This window comes from Rhyacophila brunnea, unplaced genomic scaffold, assembly GCF_057557595.1.
Source record: "Rhyacophila brunnea isolate RB1 unplaced genomic scaffold, BYU_Rbru_1.0 scaffold_22, whole genome shotgun sequence".
In the NCBI taxonomy this organism is placed as follows: domain Eukaryota; kingdom Metazoa; phylum Arthropoda; class Insecta; order Trichoptera; family Rhyacophilidae; genus Rhyacophila; species Rhyacophila brunnea.
Window position 1 is genome coordinate 32,843,080 of NW_028232882.1, and position 23,015 is coordinate 32,866,094.

General features: G+C 34.1%; 1 protein-coding gene across 2 annotated transcripts; it reads right to left on the bottom strand.

Annotated features, from left to right (window-relative positions):
- Positions 1 to 399: 399 nt before the first annotated feature.
- On the bottom strand, positions 400 to 11,114 carry LOC147070476 (uncharacterized). Of its 2 annotated transcripts, XM_085949322.1 has the most exons (4): positions 10,593 to 11,114; positions 7,115 to 8,888; positions 2,005 to 2,208; positions 400 to 519 (listed from the first exon to the last, which is right to left on the bottom strand). In XM_085949322.1, coding segments are annotated over exons 1-3 (1,845 nt in total). In that variant the 5' UTR covers positions 10,662 to 11,114; the 3' UTR covers positions 400 to 519; positions 2,005 to 2,206. The 2 variants fall into 2 exon arrangements, with proteins under 2 accessions (XP_085805448.1, XP_085805447.1); XM_085949321.1 differs by lacking the exons at positions 400 to 519; positions 2,005 to 2,208 and having other exon boundaries at positions 4,358 to 8,888.
- Between the last annotated feature and the right edge of the window lie 11,901 nt (positions 11,115 to 23,015).

The window sequence follows — 23,015 nt, forward strand, 5'->3', positions numbered from 1 at the left end:
GTTGCGACGAAATTTCGGACTGGCTGGCAATCGGAGAGCAAAAGTCGAGCTGTGAACACTTCAATTTGTTTTGTGATGGCGACGGGGGAATTAATTCTTAAATCGTGTAAAGATGACTAAAAAACGTTACCCATTTACTTGAAAAAGAAAACATGTCAATAAATATATTATTATTATTAGTAATAGAACAATAAACATAACATTAAATGGACGCATGTTGACATTTTATGACAAATTATGTTTTGTTCTGAACGCGTCATTTGCACAATCTTCGCGTCACATAGTCACGATTGTTTTAGACCGTGCCCCAGCTGAAGTATAGCCTTAATTGGGGCAGTCACTTAATTGGGCCAAAATGCCCTAATCCTGATACGTCCGAATTAAGCGGAATCTACTTACATGATTCGAGATAAGTTGGTTTCAGACTTAAGTAGAGGTCACTTGTTCAACTGTCTCTCTCAAACATTTGAGCGGGATTGTCTTGAGTTCAACAGACAAATCCTGATTCCCGCATTGCCTCTGAAAATGCCGATTTAACAAAAGTTGTATATGTACAAAAATGAACGTATATAGTTAAAAAGGCTCGCTTAATATTTGTAGACAGCCTGGCGTAGTAAAATTTGAAACTGGCAGCAAGATTACAATTATTGTAATTACTTTAGAAATTATTTATCAAGCAAATATAGTGAACATATTTTGAAACAAGTTAAAAGCTCGGAAAAATTCTTTTAATAAAACTGTTGATTGTATAAATTTTTGTTTATTTTTATTTGTTGTTTATTTGTTCCTGCAATTGTATGTAATCAATATATTTTAATAACAGTGATTACTGCGAATTATTATGTGACTATTTTTGTATGTTCTCTTTTGTACACATAGTGTACTTATTTAGATTTATTATAATTTAAATAAAATGATGTATTTTTTCTTAATTTCTTCCTGATCAATGGCACGGACGAGTTAACTTGCCAAAGTATATATGTTGAGTTAACTCGCGGGTTCTAGTAAACATCATAATTTCTGAATAAACTATTTGTGTATATTTTCTAAAAAACAGTTATCATTTTAGTGTGAAAATATTCACGATAAACTCGAGAAACATGTTGATTTGGTAAGTTTTCACAAATATTTATCGTTCTGTTCCTATTTCATATTTTTTAAGGGATTTATTTTATTCCGAAAATAGTTGGCCTACAAGTCGCACCGTGAGTGGAAAACCAACGTATCTGCAAATTTTTCAATTTCGAGATTGAATGCAAAACAACTGCAGAAGTCGTGAACCTGATCATGTAAAAGTGAAGCAACTGAAAGAACATGCAATATAATGTAGATATAAATCAAATATTATGTTTTTTTTTTAGAAAATCTATTTCTAACAAAACGAAGACTTCAAACCCTAATATATCCAAAATATGTCTTTTGCAGATGCGTTGGTTTTACACTCACGGTGCGAAGTGTCTACTTAGTAAAAATTGGCTAGCAGTGATAAGTCTTTTAACATTTTTTTTTATGATCGTTCGAAATAAGGAATGTCCCGATCTGTGATTTTGGAAATCTGGCAACCCTGAGCCTGGAGGACACATCACGATTTATTTTTTTCCGACCATGTCTGATCCTAATAGGATCATATTATGGGCTTCCACAGAGTAGAGGTTTGTAGTAACAGATTTTGTTTTTTAAGAGAAATGGATGTCAGCCACTTGCTCAACCTATTAGGTCCATACCCTGACTCACACAAATTGAAAAACAATATGTGTACCTGCCAGACCCAGGATTCGAACCTGAGACCCACGGCGTGATAGTCCAACGCTTAAGCCACGCGGCCACCGTGGGTGTAACACAAATTGACAGATAATAAAATATTTTACTTCAAGGATATAAACATTTATTTTAAAATAACATGTGGATGTGCAATACAATTTTTGATTATCGTGTGTTGATACTCCTTCAAGTGAATGTATTAAAAAATTTTAAAAAATCATTAAAAATACACTAAATACCTACCCGTAATTTTAGCTGAAACACCATTTGGAAAACGCTATGGACCGTCACACTTAGAGTTGGGTATTTCTCGAAAAAATCTCAATCTCGAGATTCGGGATTTTCCGAAATTATGAAATTTTGAATTCTAGAGATTCGGGATTTCCAGAAAAGAATTCTCGAGAATTCCCGAGATATTGGGAAATTTAAAAAAAACCTGTAAAAATCCTAAAAACAGACAAATTCCAAAAAAATATGATTTTTTTTATTTAAGTAAGAGACAAACAAAATAGAACTAAGAAAACAATAATAATTCAAAATATTACTTAATAAAATAGAATTTCAAAAAACACAGACTGTCAATCGCGTACGCTTTTGAGACACAAAATTCCTTGATGTTTGATGCAAAAACTGCGCTCATTTTCAGTCGACGTTGGCTTAATTGTGTTATATGCCCCGATCAGTCTTTGAACGCTTTGTGTTTTCTGTCCACTTTTTTCATATAGAAAATCGTTTTTTCAATTAATATTTGATAATAAAGAAATGTTAAAAATTTCAATTCTCGAGATTCGGGATGGACTGTCGAAAATTTCTCGTGAATTCCCGAAACCCAACTCTAGTCACACTGAATTTAACCTTAGCGGTAGGTAGAGGAGGCCCACCAAAGATCCTAGCCTGGGGGCCCGCTTCAGGATGTGGAGTCCATTATCATACTGCATCTATTTCTTTTTTTTATACATACTATTTTAATATTTTTCTGTTTTTAAATATGTGAACGTCATTAATAATTCAGTTCACTAGATGTAATAAATGGCACGCCGACAAAACCACCCGGATATTGCCGCCCAAACATTACCGCCAAACCAAATTGCACCCGTACCAGTGTTTGTCAATACCGCCTGGCCAAATCCGCCTAGATAAAACCACCCGCAAAAAATACAAAAATATATAAACAAGTGATTTTTTGGTTTTTTCGAATTGCGTTTTGATCGAAATTTACATACTTAAGATAATCAGTGTAATTTGAGATTTAATCCCTTGCAGCTGTTAGTAGTGTAATAACTTAAAATCATCAGCTTCTTTTCATCAACACTTTTTTATTTAATGCCTTTGTGTGGTAGTACATATTTCTAATTTAGAATATTTAAGAAGGTTAGCACACAATATTGAAATTAATTTTAAATAATTTATATTTTTTTTTATATCTTTATTTGTATGTTTTTTTATTTGTGTATCTAAAATATATTATGTAAAAATAAAAATTCTCTCATTTCTAAATTGTTTTGGCGGCAATATCTGGGCGGTAATGTCCGGGCGGTTGTGTCGGGACCCCAAAACAAATAAAATTTTAATTTGATTTGATCAATCATAATATAGAGTAGAATTTGATTTCTACATTCTCATATCAGCAATGGATAAAAATAATGCCACACTCCTAACTACTAAAGGCGGGAGGGGGGTCGAAAGGTCCCATTTTTTGGTTTTTCGCTTATATCTCGAAAACGGTGCATGTAGAAAAAAAATGTTTCAAATAAAAATGAAAGCTAATTAAATTTCCTATAAAATTGTCACTATACATATTTGTCGAATTCCCAATGGTTTCTGAGATATACGTTATTGAAAATCGATAATTTTCAACGTTAATTTTGCAACATTAACAATTTTCAATAACGTATGTCGACCCCCCTCCCGCCTTTAGCTCACCTCGCAGAGGCGGGGACTTTTAGTATGTTTACCTACTAACTACTCCTAACAAAGTTCTGAAGTCAAAAATTGTGGCATATTCCATACACTCGTATCATGAATCATATGAGGTGCTGAGTCGCTAAACTAGCTCGTGGTGATTTTTCGATAAAATTAGTTTTGAATATACATTATGTGCTCTATTGATAGATCTACCAACTTTTCCAGTTGAGAGTTTCAAATTCCTTCCAATTTCGTCGAGAAATCAAAATGAATATTGACGTGAGTCGCCAAGCGCGCTCTTTGAAAAAATAACGAGTCGCTAAATTGTCTCTTCACAACCGACCAATCAGACGCCGCCATTCAAATGCTGATTTTAAACGTACTTTAAATTCTCTATACAATCGTGTCAAACTGGTCACGTGAATGCAGTGAGAAAGTCGTGATTTTGCTTCGTTTATTTGATTGTTTTTATTAATTAATAATGGATGTTTCATTAGTTACTGTAAGGGAATCTCAACCAGGAGAATCAAGGAAGCGTTTGAGAAATCCAGCTGGCTGGAAATGTAATGCGTTACGCCAAGAAAAGTATTTGAAAATGGGCATTCCAAACATTAATTTTTGCTGTAGTTGTTTGAATAATCCAGTGGTGTCACATATTAATTTTTAGTTTCGTATGCGTTTTTTTAAGTATGCCGTAAATATTGAATATTAAGCGTGATGTGATTAAGATTTTTAATTAAAATTTTTCAACATAATTTTAGTTTGTGTCAAAAAATATTATTATTAACATTATTTATGAATCACTTGACGACTTTCTAAGCGAATCCATAATTATGATAAATTGATAAACATAACCGCCAAAGGACTTCATATGTATTTACATATCTATATTAAATGCTGATAACCCGTGTATAGGTGTGGTTGGGCACTGCGCTACCCTAATATTGGTTTATGACATAGACCAACTCAGATAATTTCAATAAGTAATGGGAAATGACTTACATGTTGATATAATTACTCATAGGATTGCGTTTGGTTTAAAAACATACTTTTTGGGATGTATTTATTTAGTTAAAAGTAGACACATGTTTCGACTTACAACATCATCAAATTAGTTTTTTGGATTTTCTCTAGTAAATACCAATTAAAATTATTTTTCGTTAGCTATTTAATACTAAATAGTCACCATACAAGTTACGAAAAAAAAATATTTCAAAAAATTTTGTATATGACAATTATCGTTTATTCGAAATCAAATTTGAGTTAACGAGATTATACTGTACTAATATTTTATTTAATCAACTTATTTTCAATAATCCCCAGAAATCACTTATTCTTTTATTTTGTATATGTACTTCTGTAATTTCTTGCTTGTTGCTTATTAATAAACAACAATTCATTATTCCAAAAAAATGCTTTTTTATGTATGTATGTATGTATGTATACCACTTTAAAAGCTAAATAGATGCAATGTAAAAAAAGATCTGCCAGCTAGTAGGTAAGTATGGCTACAAAACATTTCTTTGGCAAAATAAATTCTAAAATATCTATATTGATTGAAATAAATACGGGACACTACTGAGCTGTCATTTCTGGCCGACCATGTTCCCGCAAGTGCCAAATTCGACTCTATTGACATGGAATGTCAAAATGTGAGTAACAAATTTTGCTCCTTGCGACAGCGAGTGACTCAAGTCCGGTCTCCGGACAATTAAAATAGATTTATTTGGAATATTGCTGCATATAAATTGAATTTGAGGTTTTATTTTACTTTTAATATTAACCTAGAAGATACAAAACCACTTAAATTACACATAAAGTTAACACACTGTCCATAACAGTTTTTCGTGATTTACTCAAAACTCAAAAAACCCTCAGGAGCCACTTTAGCGACTCAGCGCCACATATATTCATTGACTGGACTATATCTACAATATAATTAAAACATAGTTAAGCTGGCTCACACATCTAAACTCATCTCGTCTGCGACACAGTCATAAATCAAACCATGTAGGAATGTCGCATTCATGTTGCATAGTCGGCCGCCTAGCGACAGTGACACGCACAACCTTTCAAGACGTCAGTAATCAACAAAAATTAAACATCATTGCACAAAACTGCCATCAGACGCCGAAACAGCAATTATTATATATTGGTACCGAAGAAATCTATTGGCGTAGTCTCTTCGTTGTAAAATCATAATACACTCAATCTCTTGGATGAAATAAATGTTGGTGCGCTCGTCTGCCATTTTGAACGCGGGAGATACGACAACCGGCGAGTTTGACTTGACATTTTAATTTGAAATGGCTGACTCGTAGCGTGCGCACGTGCATAAATGCAAGACAAGAGGACGCGCGACATGCGGTGCAAGTTGCGTGATATTTGTTGCTGGCGACACCGGATATTTTTTTCAAACGAAAATGTTGCATTCCAGCAGTGTGCGGAGGTCCATTAGATAATGTGTGTTTTGTGAATACAACAAAGTCGCATCGACGTATTCGACATGTTGCAGTCGAGAAGAGTTTAGCCGGCTAAGAAATACAATCATAGCAAACAACTAAATATTCTATCATTATTATTATCAAAACCTTATACATAATACAAGTTAATTGTTAAACAAATACGTTACATAAATCAATTAATTTAACAAATACACAGACAGCGTGACAGTGGGCGACATGCACCGTGATATGCACCTCAATGTGGGTTGCGCTTTAATTTATCTTGATTGCAATTCAATCGCAAATGGCAGAAATTCAATCGACGTTAATTATCAGCTTGAATCCGCCATGAACAACTTTGAAATGTTTTTTTAACCCTTGCAGAGTACGGCTTTCCCATTTGCACTTGTTGCAATAGTAAGGTTTAAGAAAAATGTGAACCAATGTGTGGTTCTTCAGAAGAGACTTTGTTTTAAAGCAACGAGAACACGAACTACACTTAAACGGCCTGGCATTTGAATGTGTAACCATGTGACGTTTCAAGTTAGTAGGATATTTGCAGGAGAAATCGCAGAGCTCGCACAAAAACGGTTTATCTTCTTCGTGTACTATGCTGTGTACTTTTAATTGAGACTCAATCTTACAAGTGAAACTGCAAAGTTTACACGCGACCGGTCTAACATCGCTGTGAACATAGCTGTGCATTTTCAAATGCTGTTTGCTTTTACACGTGTATGGACACTGGTCACATTTGAAAGGGCGTAGTGTGTTGTGTGATTTCTTGTGTGTGACTAATGCGTTCTTTGATTTGCCTTTGTAGTCGCACTGCTCACAGTGGTAACGTCTGACGGTTCTGTGCACCACGTGATGAACTTGAAAGTGGCTCAAGATGGCAGTCTTGAAATCGCACAATTTACATTTGAAATATTTTCCATTGTTATGAATCAATATGACATGTTTCTTCATTACAAAATTATTTCTGCATTTAAAATTACAATACTTACACGACAGAGGGTAAGATGAAGTCCTGGATTTACGATTCTCATCTGAGACCCTTGCGACATTTACCCTTACTGTTTTGAGTGGTAGAGAATAATCCGAATTATCCTCCATACCAGCCGAAACAGGAACATTATTTTCGTTTTCACTGAAGGAATGAGTGACTTCATTACTACGATCACTACCTCTCTCATGCGAAGAATTCTTTTCCAATTGCGAATCAAATTTCTTCTTCTTAGTGGGTGAAGGTGAAACCTGGCTTCTACTATTGCTTTCAATACTGGCACGCCTTTTTCTTTCTCCGTGAAAATTAGTTTTACTTTCACTGTGAACAGTACCATGTCTTTCTATTTTAATGAAAGAGGTATCCAGCTTTCTTTTCAATGGAGACGCAACGAGGGGTTCACTTTTTTTATCACTCTCAATCTTCTTATTTAGATTAGAATCCTCGCTTTCATTAAGACCACCCTTAACATTAATTAATGGATGCCTTTCAAGTTTAATTATAGCACAAGCTAACTTACTTTTTGCTGGAATATCACACGATTTATAACTATTTTCAACTATATCATGGTTAACATTTACAGTGTGTTTATCCATTTTAACATCAACAGAAGCCTTCTTTTTTGGAGAAGCTTTCGGACTCTTATTTTTACTTTTTTTGAGCTCATTCGCTGAAGCATCGTGTTCAACATTAAATGAGTAACGTATTGTTCCCGGCTTACTTTTCGTCGTGTGAGTGGCAAGTTTATATCGGTTTTTATCTATATCATCATCAAAAGATCCATTGACATTTACGCTGCGTTTTTCCTTTTCAATTACGTCAGAATCTAATTTCTTTTTCTTCGGAGAGGCTACAGGGCTTTTATTTTTGTTTTCTTTCGCAGACTGAATTTTGCTATCATTGAGAGAATTATTTTCATTCCCCGAACCATTGTATTCAGCATTAAATGAATATCGTATTGTTCCCGGTTTGCTCTTCATTGGAGAATCAATAATTTCATCATCAATATTAAAGGAAACATTCTTTTTAATTTTATTAAAAGATTTATTTTCACCATTACTAATATTCAACACCTGTTTTTTCGTTTTAATTACCGGAGACTTTAACTGAGTTTTCTTTGTTGAAGAAGCCTTAGGACTTTTAGATTTGTTTTCATTGACAGCATTTGTTTGGCTTTCATTCAAATCTTTAATAACATTTATGTTGCTTTTTTCTGTTTCAATTTTGGCATTATCCAACTTATGTTTCTTTGTACCTGGACTCTGACCCTTATTTTTGGTTTCTTTTATTTGATTCTTCTTCTTTTCACTCAGGGAATTGATACTTTTACCTTCATTCAAGGAATTATTTATACCTTCATTAAAATCATTGCTGTCATTTAATCCACGATTTACCTTGCTTGGTCTTGAACCAGGTGACTTCTTATTATGATTTTTTTCCTCTGTGTTGCCATCCTTTATCTTTTTAGGAGAACTGTTTTTCTTTTTATTTCGATTAATGGAATCAGTTTTACTTTCATTTGAACCATTGTGGGCAGTCAACATGTGGTTTTTGAGAGATTTCGTCTTTGAAGTTTTAAAACTACATCGATCACATGACTTCCCATTTTTTAAATTTTCCGTCTGCAAATTGGTGTCTTCAGCCACGGTGGTATCCGGGAGGTCCTCCGTAGGCGGTTGATCAGCTTTTTTAATAGTTGCAACATGCCAACTGCGATCGCCCCAATTAGAATCAAATCCGGGTTCGTATCTAGGTATGAACACATCACCCAATACCTGTAAAAAAGAATATAAGCTATCATACATGGAAGATACTTCAATGAGTCTTGTACATATTGCATATTATATGAATATGCATACACCCGATCCACTTTTTGCACGGTTTCGAAATAACACGGTTTAAAAAAAGTACCGATTATTTTTTAATTAAACTGATTTTTTTGCTTTAACACATTTAAAAAAACTAAAAATAATAAAAATACATATTATGTACATATATTTATAAAAAAATTGCATTGCAATGGACCGCAAGCCACTGGTGCATACATATGTTGTCACTAGACGCCGCCCAGACATACATACGTCCATACATGGCGCCACTAGTCGGTCACTTCGGGTTCCATACGAGAAACGCGCCACGTGCTTCGGCTTCAGAAAAAGTATCACCTTTGATACTTTTCGATCCTTCAATATATATTATTGACCGGTGGTTACTCAAACGAATACATTCGGCCATAAACACTAACACTAAGAGAAGGAATCGAGATGATTTGCCAGACGAGAATTGGACAAAACTTTAAAAATTACTATAAACTTTATTCAAATATACGATGTTCTTACAATTTTTTTTATTAACTTAGTTGTATATTAATAAATTGTATTTGTTTGTTTGTTTAACTTTAGATTTGACATGTCTGAAATAAAAAAAAGGTTAAATTTTTGTGCGCAACGTGGCATAGGAAAAGCTGCTTTAAATTAAATTTAAATGATATTTGGGTAATTGTGCCACAGATGCCCGCACATGAGCTTTTATATTTTTTTTAATGAAAACAGTTAATTCCATGTAGACAATTAATTAGGTATATTAAATACCTATACCCTACCTATAATTGTTAATTTAAAATTTGACATTTTCATACATTTATACATACGATTATATTAGGTTGGGGTAGGTTAGGTTAGGTTTGGTTTGGTCTAAAGAGAAAGTTATAAAATTTCATGCGGGCATCTGTGGCATATTTACCGATATTTGAATTCAATTTTCTTTAGTAAAAAGCTTGGGACTTTTTACTGGTTCTCCGCCGTCGCTCGCTGTCATCTGTCAGTGAGCGCAGTGATGCCAACCAAACTATAATTATAGTACATTTTGGTCCGCGTACAATTTTGAAAAATGGAATTAATTGAATTCGCCGGTTAGATTAGGTTAGGTTAAATGGAAAAATGGAATTAACTGAATCCGCCCATTACCATTTTTCGGTCGTAAGAGGTGGTGAAAACAAAGCATCGGAATTTCTCGAATTCTCCGTTATGTTTATGTGACAAACAAAAAACTTACATTTTCAACATGTCCTATAATTTTGGCGGAAATACTATCATTTCTTGGACCGCGTACTTACTATAAATTCGATGACAAAAAAATAGCTGAATTCTTAAATGGCGACTGACGCTAAGGACGGCGGAGGACCAGTCACAACTACCAAAAGCTTGACAAGAGGTGAATTCCGTCACCTTTTTTCAAAAAAAAAGCCCTGCACAAATCAAGCAGAATTTATACTTTTTAGGTTATATCTACTAACGGGGATACATACCGGCGATATAATACAGCCAAAATACAGTACACTATAATACAGTCGGGGGATTAAGGACTAGTGGAGATTTTGACAGCACGATTCGCGCTGACTTTGCAATCGATCATTCTCGTGGAATTTGATAACAATAATATGAAAACCAGATTACAAATTCACGATTGTAATACGATACCTCTATAACAATACTGCAATCAGTCAATTTTGTATTGGAAACCTCCGAGATTTTCTTTTTTCTGCCCATTTTGGGTGTTTATGATCCGTCAGTAGACCCCAGATATCATAATATTCAATGATTCTTTTCACAAGTCGGTCGCTTTATTATAAAAATGGCCGTTACGCCGAAGGTGTTGTGACAGTCCAAGAAATCATAGACCATAGACCAGTGCTCCCAAGTCAAAATTTGAAATTTCAGTAGATTTCTGTTTCTCAATTTAGACGAGAATTATTTTGCCGCGGGCCGCAGTTTACTTAGTTTTCATAGTAGGCTCGTTTTTTTTAGGAGTAATATTTCGCCGCAGGCCACAAGTTACTAATTTTCGAAAGATGGCTCGTTTTTTCCCCGGATGGTGAGAATTTTATGGAAGGAAGAAATATCACTAGATTTCATAAAATATCAGTTTATTGCCAAAAATTAAAATATCAGTAGATCTACTGAAATTTCAGTAGAAATGGGAGCACTGCCATAGACTAATATACTTTTAATCATAGACAATACAAGATGGAACGACGCCGTAGTGCTGCCATTTAAAAAAATATATCAATACTTATCTCTTCCTATAAAAGAGGGTCCAATCTCTTTGAATTTAAATAAGGGTGGGAATTAATCACACAATGCAATAATCAAAATTCACAAAAAAAAATAACTTTAACATTTGGAAAGTAGTTTTCACATATATTAAATGATTTCACAAATAAATAGATGAAATCACATAAAATAGTTTGTTTCACAAAACAAAAATCATAAATCAGTCATTGTAAATATAAATTCACTCAATTTTGACAACTGCACACATTTGTAAAATTGTTTTCACCGACAAATAATATATCGCACAAAGAAAAGGTAGAAATTCACAAATGTCAAACTAATAATTGTAGCAGCAATACAATTTATTAGAAGGCAATCGCAAAAATGATGCTTAGGTGTCAATATAATTAATGTTTAACGCAGTAATATAAATATGTGTATATTCGTGCTGCTATCGTTCATATATTATTTGATGTAAATCTACAACCAAATAACACCACCTAGGTATATCTTTTTCGGTTCATCGATATAAATTTTGGTAAATGTTGCGCAGATGCCGTCATGAGATTGTATAAGTATCATTTTTGAACTAAAACTAACCTAACCTATTCTAACGTAATCTAACCTAATATAACTTAACCTAACCTAACCCAACTTAACCTAACCTGACCTGACCTAACCTAACCTAACCTAACCCAACCTAACCTAACCTAACCTACCCCAACCTAATATTAGGTACCTAATAATATAATCTTAGATTGTGATAATGAAGTATCAAAATCTATGAGCATTTCAAATTTTAAATTAACAATTATTGGATCGAAAAACCTATGTGCCGACAGAAAAAGGTATTTATTATAATTGTCTACTGGAATAAACTGTTTTCGTAAAAAAAATCATAAAAGCTCATGACGGCATCTGCGGCACAATTACCTAAGTTTTAATTAACGTCACTTTCTAAATAGGTATTTATAGTATTATTTGAATCTGAAAGTAGGTACTATCACTTCCCTCCATTTTGGTAAGAGAATTTCTCAACTGTCACTTTGTGTTTTGTTTTCTTTTTTATCGTCTGGGTTCGGGATTTGGAGGTGGATAATTGACACACCGGAATTATGATGGAAAACGGCGAGTTTATTTAAACGTTAATATTATACTATATGGTTACATTTTGAATAATTTATTTTATCCGTACGAAATCGGCGTGCTCGCGATTTTTCTGTTTGTCGCGATCTGCCCGCCATCTTGTGATTTTTTCCAACGAAACCGTCGTCGAAAAGAAAGCGACGTTGCAAATCTCCAACGGTTAACAAAATTTACGGCATTGCCGGCTGGGCTCTTTTATTATTATTTATTTTCGTAATCAGCGCTTTATTATTTGTTGGCTTTGATACCGATTCGGGCGTCTCCAGATACACAAAGACATCCCCAAATGGGGACCATACGGGGGTGTCACAGTACCTAATACATACTTATGTTCTGCCAAAATATTGTTTAAAATCATTAAACCTAATTTTTATAGTGTTTGTATTCTTTGACGATTAATTGGTTACAATAGTATATTGATACGTGAAGACTACTTTTTCCTTAGTGCAAATCGATCATTTGAGTGTTGTAGTTGATTTGTGAATATCATCCATTTCCGATGTGACGAACAACTTTTTAAATGTTGTCAGTGCTTTGTGAAAACAGTCTATTCAATTGAGCGAATATATATTCCCCTTTAAATAATACTATGCAATTAACAAACCACACACAGATAGAGATGAAGTCACTACAAACGTAGATTTTGACTAATAATAATAATGTTAACATATTCCGTCATTTATTTTAATACTACCGGCCAGCGTGGCAATATTTTTTTTCCTCAGATTGCATCGTTCTGGCGTATGGCGTTATATTTAGCATTTTTCGACATCGCAAACCGCTTTCTTAAAATAAAGCTAGAATATTATAGCAAATTTGCTTAAAAATCAACTTGGTGGTATTATGTTAGTACTATATATGTATTATATAAATAAAATACATGTTACATTAAAATATAGTGCCTAATTTCTTATTTTTATTACCTACCTACCTAATTGTACGAAATATCGACATATTTTTTGAAATGCAAATTTATATTCTGGACACTGAATTTTGAGGAAATCTTAACATTTTTTCTGCCATCTAGCTTGTTTTCTCACCCTATCTAGCACATTTTGCTGATCTGATTTGTGGGTAGGTACCTAGGCATGATTTTTTTGCAAAAGGCACCACAAGCCACTGATGTATTTTAGGCAATTATTTATTCATAAAACACATCAAATAGGGTTTATACAACTTTCTATTTTACAACGTTTTTATTAGCTCGTATTCTTGTTTGTCCGGTGGTGTCCAGTACAAATCTTGCAATCGATTTTTAGCTAACTTCCCGACTAGCTAGACATTTGAAACTTTTAGAATACCTATATTATCAGAATACAACGACAATGGATCTTTTAATACTCTTAGCCATCTTTTTAGCAGAATTGAATTCATTTTCAGTTAGTTCTGTTTTGTATAGAAAGTTATTTCAGAAAATCCGTGAAAAGCAAGACTATTATTGGTTGCTAAGGGGGTGGTCCTAGCAACTAAATTATTAAGTAATATATACGTGCATTACTATGTAAATCAAAATGACATTTCAGTATTCTATATATTTTGTTTGTTTGTTTTTTATTTACTTCATATCAAGTACAAATTTGAGCATAATAATTCAACAGATAATTTAAAAACGTTCTAAGTATATAAAAAGTTCTTTTTATCTTGTAATTACTTGTATGTAGGGTGTATGGAATATTGTAGATGTATATTATGGGAGACGAGGTTATCAAATCGAGACACAGGCTTTAAATTAACATGTTTATTATACCAAAGAAATATATAAAATTTAGTTAAATTTGATAAATTTATTAGACAAGTTATGTAGCGAGTCGCAAGTATGAGTATTGAAAACAGAAACGAGACACAAACTGCTGGAGCAGAGAACCAGAGGAGGTACTGCCCACTAGTACAGATAATCGTCGCAAACGCTGTTTTCAGTTGCCAAAAAGCAAAGTGTTGTTCATACATAAATATCGGGAATGGGACGATTTGACACCGCGAACTGGCCTCCGCCGATTGGCCTCCGGTAATTGGCCGCCGGTACAATCGGACGCCGGCCCAATTGGACGCCGACCCAATTCAACGCCGACCCAATTGGCCTCCGGGAGGATTGGACGCCGCATAGTTGAATTAAATGCGCAAAGGAATAGACGTACGTTACGATTTGTTGGAGTAAGTAAGCAAGTCAGTTTAATATGCTTCTATCTTCTCAGTAGTTGTACCTTATACATTTCGCGCTTGACACATTTTTAATATAGATTGAGAATAATTATTATGCCTTATGATGTTTATTAAAAGAAAATAAGTCTTCCCTCGCTAAAACTTAAAGATGTGCATAATCAATTAATTTATTGTCTATACACGGGTACTTATTTATATTTACAACAAATATTAAAAATAATGTTAGATGTTAGAATGAAAACTACATTATATTTCAGCGTTTTATCGACTTAATATTATAATAAAGCTTAAATATGTATATTATTATGCATAAATGCGTATTTTAAGATAGTATGAAATTAAAAACAAAATATTAAGTAAGTTATCTGCTAAGTATAAATGTTTCAGTAGTTTGATTGATAAGCTACTGGGAAGGTACTGGGACGAAATCCCGAATGGCCGGAATCCCGAAATCCCGAAAAATGAAAATAATACAAACACCAATAATTGCGCAATTTTTGCAAGAGACACAAAACCCATTTTTTGTGGAAATATAAAAAAAATGTAAAATACACACATCAATAATTGCGCAATCGTGCGCGCAATTTTTGTAAGAGAGACAAATCTCATTTTTGCGGAAAATGGGTTTTCCGATTGCGCAATTTTTTCAGAAGAGACCATTTTATAGAACGAATGGATTTTGTGTCTCTTGTAAAAATTGCGCAATTCGCGATTGCGCAATTATTGGTGTTTGTATTTTACATTTTTTTATATTTCCACAAAAAATGGGTTTTTGTGTCTCTTGCAAAAATTGCGCAATTATTGGTGTTTGTATTATTTTCATTTTTCGGGATTTCGGCCTTCGGGATTCCGGCCATTCGGGATTTCATCCCAGTACCTTCCCAGTACCTTATCAGTAGCTTATCAATCAAACTACTGAAACATTTATACTTAGCAGATAACTTACTTAATATTTTGTTTTTAATTTCATACTATCTTAAAATACGCATTTATGCATAATAATATACATGTTTAAGCTTTATTATAATATTAAGTCGATAAAACGCTGAAATATAATGTAGTTTTCATTCTAACATCTAACATTATTTTTAATATTTGTTGTAAATATAAATAAGTACCCGTGTATAGACAATAAATTAATTGATTATGCACATCTTTAAGTTTTAGCGAGGGAAGACTTATTTTCTTTTAATAAACATCATAAGGCATAATAATTATTCTCAATCTATATTAAAAATGTGTCAAGCGCGAAATGTATAAGGTACAACTACTGAGAAGATAGAAGCATATTAAACTGACTTGCTTACTTACTCCAACAAATCGTAACGTACGTCTATTCCTTTGCGCATTTAATTCAACTATGCGGCGTCCAATCCTCCCGGAGGCCAATTGGGTCGGCGTCGAATTGGGTCGGCGTCCAATTGGGCCGGCGTCCGATTGTACCGGCGGCCAATTACCGGAGGCCAATCGGCGGAGGCCAGTTCGCGGTGTCAAATCGTCCTAGACCCTAAATATCGGTTTCAAACTCGCTACAGGTGAATTAATGAAAAATTAGAATGAAAGACAATATTATTACAATACTCCATGACATGAAAAAATATAAAATTCCAATTGTCCAAGAACCCATTTACAGTCGAACTTGGTTATTACGAGGAAGATGGGACCGACTGAATTTGCTCGTTATGAGCATTACTCGTTATATCAGAGAATAGGTATTTTTAAATGAGTGGTCACATAACACAAAAAGTCGCAATTCAAACAAAAATACACAATTAGAATTTTTCCCCGAAACAAGCATGGCATTTGTAAACTACTAAAGAAGTTGTTTATTGCAATGAACGCTGGTAGCTACCTACTGACTTCAGCTTAGATTTTTTATATGAAATTTCAACTACATGCGTGGATCCTTTTTCAATGTTGTCAGCGAAAATACCAATTAGGTACTTAGACACGTAACTAGTGTCATAAACGTAATCCGATCCCGGCGGCATCGGTCTACGGTCGGATTTTATTGCCTAGGGTCGAAAATGTTTTAAACGATCGACACATTAACAATTTTAAGAAAATTTTTAACGATATTTTTGCTTGGTATATCCGATTCCGTGATCGTAATAACCGAGTTCGACTATATTTGGTTTACCCCAAATTCTCAAGATTCCCAGCATTGAATATTTTTTTATGTTAAATTTCTCATAGGTTTATGTACCATTTTAAATATTTTTTTTGGTAAATGATGTAGGTAGTTTCTTGTCTCAGATCACTGCAACAGGTTTCCAGATCTACTGATCCATTTGCTTATGTCCTTCCCTTAATCAGAAAAACAATTTAGGCAGGTCAGTTTTCTTATTCGCATAACATCACTGTAAATTTATTAGCTTTTGGCTGACTATCACATTACTAGAATAACACGTTTTACATTCATCCATTCACTAGTATGGCAGCAGGATCTAGGCGACAGCACGGAGATATTCATCCAAAACATCAGTCACCAACACAAAATATTATCAAGCCAACTGCACTAGACGCACGGTTCGAGCATCAATCCATGACAGCGCGTTTTCGACATGGCTCCCACGGAAGGCATACGGGATTTAACAACATGCAAGTGTTGTCACCAAACAGAATGAGACTTCTATTTCATCGTTTCTTTGAACTAAATCCTCTCATGCGATCAAGAAACGTTTTCTTGATTTTAATCGGCACATGGCCGGAAAGATCATATCAATATCATGTTGGAAGGCAGCAATGAGATAGATGTAACATACATCATAATAAGGCCACATTTATAAAACTTTAATCAGATGTAGGTACATCAAAATTTTAATTATTTTATAATAATTTAACTAGGTATGTACTATTTTTACATGAATAGAAATTTGGATTCATTCACAAGGCCACAGATTCACCACTCCTGGGGTGGACCATAAGTCGGATTGAAGTACGATTTCTCATATTATTTACCGAGTATTTAAAATTTCCTATTGTTATCTTTTTACTATTATTTCTTCCTGAAAAGACATGGTATTAAAGAAAAACCAAACACGAATTTCATTGTTATTTAATTTTTAATTTCAATCACAATGACTACTATTTTTTTATCTAATTGTGGTGTTGCAAGATGAAACCAATCTTGGAATGATAATATTATATTTTACAACTTGCGACTTCGTCGATTTAAATGTAATTTATCCAACATAATAGATAATAGTTGGGTGCCTCTCCACTCACATCTCACCACTTTCTCACACCACTAACGATTTTTCTGCGAGAACGAAATTAGGCAAAGAATTGGGATGTCCAAGAACGCTGGGCCGGATATACGGAAGAAATGGAAAAATCGCAGCATCACAAAAAGCACTAAAAAACGACTGGTTAAAAAGCTAATATTTTCAATCTTCCTATACGGCAGCGATTTCCAAACTGGGAGGCGCGCCTCCCTGGGGAGCCGCAGCTAGTGCAAAAGGAGGGGCGCGAACAAAAAGATGAGTTTGGATTGACTACTATTAAAACGGAAAAATTGATAGAATTATCATGCGATACTTCATTGAAAGAAAAATATCAGAGTGAAACCCTAGTTCAATTTTGATTAAATCGAAGTAGAGAATATAGTATGTTTTCAAGCAAAGAAATGCAAGTACTGCTGCCTTCGGAACATCATATTTATGCGAAATGGAATTTTCTGCCGTAGCTACTTCTTCTTATTGTGCCATCCCCTAGCGGAGGTCGGCCACCATCAAGGCGATCTTAGCTTTGTTGTCTGCTACCTGGAACAGTTCAGTGGAGCTGCACTCGTACCAATCATGGAGGTTCTTAAGCCACGAAATGCGGCGCCGTCCTCTGCTGCCGTAGCTACAATAAAATCCAAATATCGAGCCCGTTTAGTAGTAGAAGGACAGCTATGAGTAACACTCTCCTCAATGACATCTGAATTTGATAAACTTTATACTAATAAACAAGCATGTTACCGTTTAATTACGTTATGTTAAGTTAAAATAATTAAATTGTGTTATGAAATAAAGGGGGGCGCCAATATTCGATTTTTTTTAAAGGGGGCGTAGTAACATAAAGTTTGGAAACCACTGCTATACGGTGTTGAAACCTGGATTTTCATTTGATATGAAGAGAATTGACGCATTCGAGATGTGATGTTGGTGAAGGATGCTCCACATTCCATGAACAGCCATGCGTATAAATGTCTGTACTGGAAGAGCTTGGCATAAAAAAAGTCTTTCAGCTAAGAGACGCTTTCTTCAAGTCTGCAGCCATGTCATAAGAGAGTGGGCAGCCTGGAGAAGCGTAATCTTTGGTGGTGTCGAAGGTAGGAGGTTGCGAGAATGTGCGCCTTCCAGATAGAGGGATCCTATTAAGAAAGTGACTCTATCAACAAGATCAGTGCAGTCACCCCAGACAGAAGGAAATTGTTTGCAACACTTGTAAATTCACTGATCACCATTCTTAGTAATGGATAAGAGATTCAATTTTCAATACCATGAATTATAGTTGCAAGAGAAGAAATTTTATCTAGCCACTTTGTACCTTTTGAAACATCGAGATGAAACTCTACTAAACCGGTACCAACATTAATCTGTCTTAATCTATGAGCTGTGTTTCATCAATATTACTCTGGTAGTTTTTGAGCAATAACAGAATAAAAATAGAGACAGACAAACACAACATTTTTAACATATATTCGTGGACATGTCAGTAGAAATCACTAACTCACGAAACACTGTTATATTCGATGTTTTGTGTTTTTGTATCCTTAAAATAGTTCATCTATTTTGTGTTTTATTAATATTATTATAACAATTAATTATTTACCAATTTTTATTTCATCAAACTGTTTTAATAACAATAATTCAAATATGGTAAACATCAGTAAGTATATTTGACTAGTTGACCGAGCCTCTCTACCCACTCGGGAAGAAAATCAATGTTTTGTGTTTTTAGTGTTTAAAAAATTATAAAACACGGAATGCAACTCTATCCCACAACTGTCAAAATTCAAACTAAGCTGACTAGTGACTGACTATGATTCACGATGTCGCACTGAATTGCGCAATTTTAAGCAAGCAAAAATCATTACCTGATTAGTCACCTTTGCTTGATAAAGATGTGGTTAAATATGAATTAATGATAAAATAAAATCGCAGATATTTGTAAATAAGCGGTAAATAAGTGAAGTTAGTCACTTATGCCAGATGCTCCACTGGATTTGGTTGTGTCAAGTGATTTACTGTTTAATATTTAGTTTAATACATATTTTACAGATATTTTTATAAACTTAGTTTATAAATATGTATAATTTAGTAAATACTTGATTTTTATTATAAATAAAACAGTAATTTGCTACAAATTTCTCAAAAAAAACTATTTTTACGAAATACCTGTTTTAATTTTTACCATATTTTTTATGTGTGCACTATTATCTGCCACTTTCACTAATTGGACACTGTCTGGTTTTTGGGATGGCGGATTACTGAGAGATTACTGTAGTCACCTAAATTCCAAACCAATGGGTTTAATCCACGTTAATTTTCCACTTGAATCCACCATGGACATCTTTCAAGTGTTTTTTCAACCGCTGCACAGTTTTGTATTCCAAATTGCATTCGTTACAATTGTAAGGCTTAGCAAAAACGTGAACTAACATGTGACTCTTCAGAAGAGACTTCGTTTTAAAGCCGCGAGGGCATGAACCGCAATTAAATGGCCTTGAATTTGAATGTGTAACCATGTGACGTTTTAAATTAGTAGGAAACTTGCAGGAGAAATTGCAGTGTTCGCACGAAAACGGTTTATCTTCTATGTGAACTGCGCTGTGTACTCTCAATTGAGACTTCTGTTTACACTTGAAACTGCAGAGTTTACACTTAATTGCTTTAACATCACTATGAACAAGCTTATGAATTCTCAAATGCTGTCTGGATTTACACGTATACGGACACTGGTCGCATTCGTGGGGACGTACACCGCTGTGCGTCACCATATGTGCCACTATAGCGTTCTTCGACTTGCCTTTGTAGTCACACACGTCACAGTGGTAAGGTCTAATGATTCTATGCACTATGTGATGAGCTTTAAGGTTTCCCAATACGGGAGTTTTATATTCACACAATTTACATTTGAAGTATTCTCCGTTGTTATGAATGAATAATACGTGTTCCTTCATCACCCAATTGTTCTTGCATTTAAAATAACAGAACTCACACGATAAAGGGTAAGACAGAGTTCTTGAATTACGTTCGCTTTCCGAAAACCTCTTAATATTTCCCATTTCTGTTTTGCTCGGAAGATAATCTTTCTCTATCTTCTCCGCAAGAACCATAGTATTATCGATGTTTTCATTAAAAGAATAGGTGACTTCATTACAAAAACCACCACTGTTCTCACCCAAGGAATCATTCTCCAATTGAGAATCCAATATATTCTTCTCAATAGCTAAAACCTGGTTTTTATCACCGTTTTCAATACTGCCACGTATTTTTCTTTCATTAAGAAAATTATTACTTTCAACGTGGTCCTCATTGAAATCATGTCTTTCTGCTTTAACGACAGTAAAATCAATCATTATTTTCAATGGAGAAGCGACCAGAACTTCATTTGTTTTATCAATCACATTCTTAGTACTTTCATCAGGAATATTATTCTCATTTTTTAGTGGATTTAATGAATGTGCTTCAAGTTTAATAGTGGCATAATCACAGTTAATTTGTTTTGGAGAAGCAGCCAAATTAAATCCGTATTCACTTATATCATCGTTAAAAACTTTATAATCATCAGAGGTTTGGTTTTCCATCTTAATCACAACAGAATCCAGCTCCATTTTCGGAGAAACTATTTGACACTCATTATTAATTTCTTTCACAGAATTATATTCACTACAGTTGAATTCATTCTCTGAATTAAATCCATTAAAGGAATAATGTATTGGTTCTTCTTTGATATACATTAAAGGGGCAGTCAGGTAACATTCATTACCATTAATATCATCATTAAAAGATCCATTAAGATTTATGGTGTGCATTTCCGTATTAACTAATTCAGAATCAAAATATTCTTTCAATGAAGAACCTAACATACTATTATTCATTTTTTCTTTCAAAAAATTCCTTTGGCTATCATTAAAAGAATTACTTTCATTCACTGAGGTATTGTATTCATCATCAATTCCTGGTTTGCTCTCCATTGGCGATACAATAATTTTACCATTGGTTTCATAAAAAACATTTCTAATATTATTCTGTGTCTGCCGATCGGTATCTTCAGTCATGACGGCTTCCAGAATGTCCCGGTTATCCTCTGGGTGTAGTTTTTTATAATTTTTAATAAACGCAACGTGCCAACTGCGATCGCCCCAATCGGAATCAAATCCAGGTTGATACCTTGGTATGAATTTTTCATCAAGTATCTGTAAAAAATAAAGCATAGACTATCATACCTGGGAAGGTTTTGCGTACCATTATTATGTTCAAAATGATTTGTGGTAAGAATGATGAACATATTTTTTTAACGGCAATTTTCAATGTTTTTGTAATAAGTAATGAGGATTGAATAAATAAGGGTTTTAAAATATTTGACTTTTTAGGTTCATTACGGTTATAAGGAATACACCCAGGATGTAGCCCTCAACTTCTCAAGAAAGCCTGAAATGGGCGTGTAATTGTCCGTAGTGACAAAATCACTGAATTCGGTTATGGGGAATACAGCGGCAAACACATTTTGAAAATATCCGATATACTGGATTATTTGTTAGGTTGGGTTAGGTTAACCTAACAAATAATCCAAGATATCGGCTATTTTCAAAATGTGTTTGCCGCTGTATTCCCTATAACCGACTTGTACCTTAGTAGGTACCTACCTACTTACTGATTGGATACGTTATTGTTCAATGATTTTGTCGCAACGGCCAACGACACGCCCATCGCTGGCTTTCCTGAGAAGTTGAGGGCTACATCCTGGGTGTATTCCTTATATACGTAATGTACCCGTTTTTACAACTTTTTTACAATCGAAAAGCCTATTTGCCGACAGAAAAAGGTATTTATTGTAATTGTCTACATGGAATACACTGTTTTCGTAAAAAAAATAAATTATAAAAGCTCATGACGGCATCTGTGGCACATTTACTGTTTTCTTTAGTAAAAAGCTTGACAAGAAGTGTGTCCTGGCACCATTTAAAAAAAAAAGTTCTGATTAATACATTCAATTTTCAAGGTATGTCTTAAGGCTATAACTTCAGCTGAGGCATGGTCTAAAAAGATCGTGACTACACGACGCGCAGATTGTGCAAACGACGCGTGCGGAACAAAACATAATTTGTCATAAAAATTCAACATGCGTCCATTTAATGTTATGTTTATTGTTATATTAAGTAGTAATAATAATAATATATTCATTGACATGTTTTCTTTTTCGAGTATATGGGTAACGTTTTTTAGTCATCTTTACACGATTTAACAATATATTCCTCCGACGCCATCACAAAACAAATTGACGTGCTCACATCTCGACTACCCCTCTCCGATTGGCAACGAGTGCGAA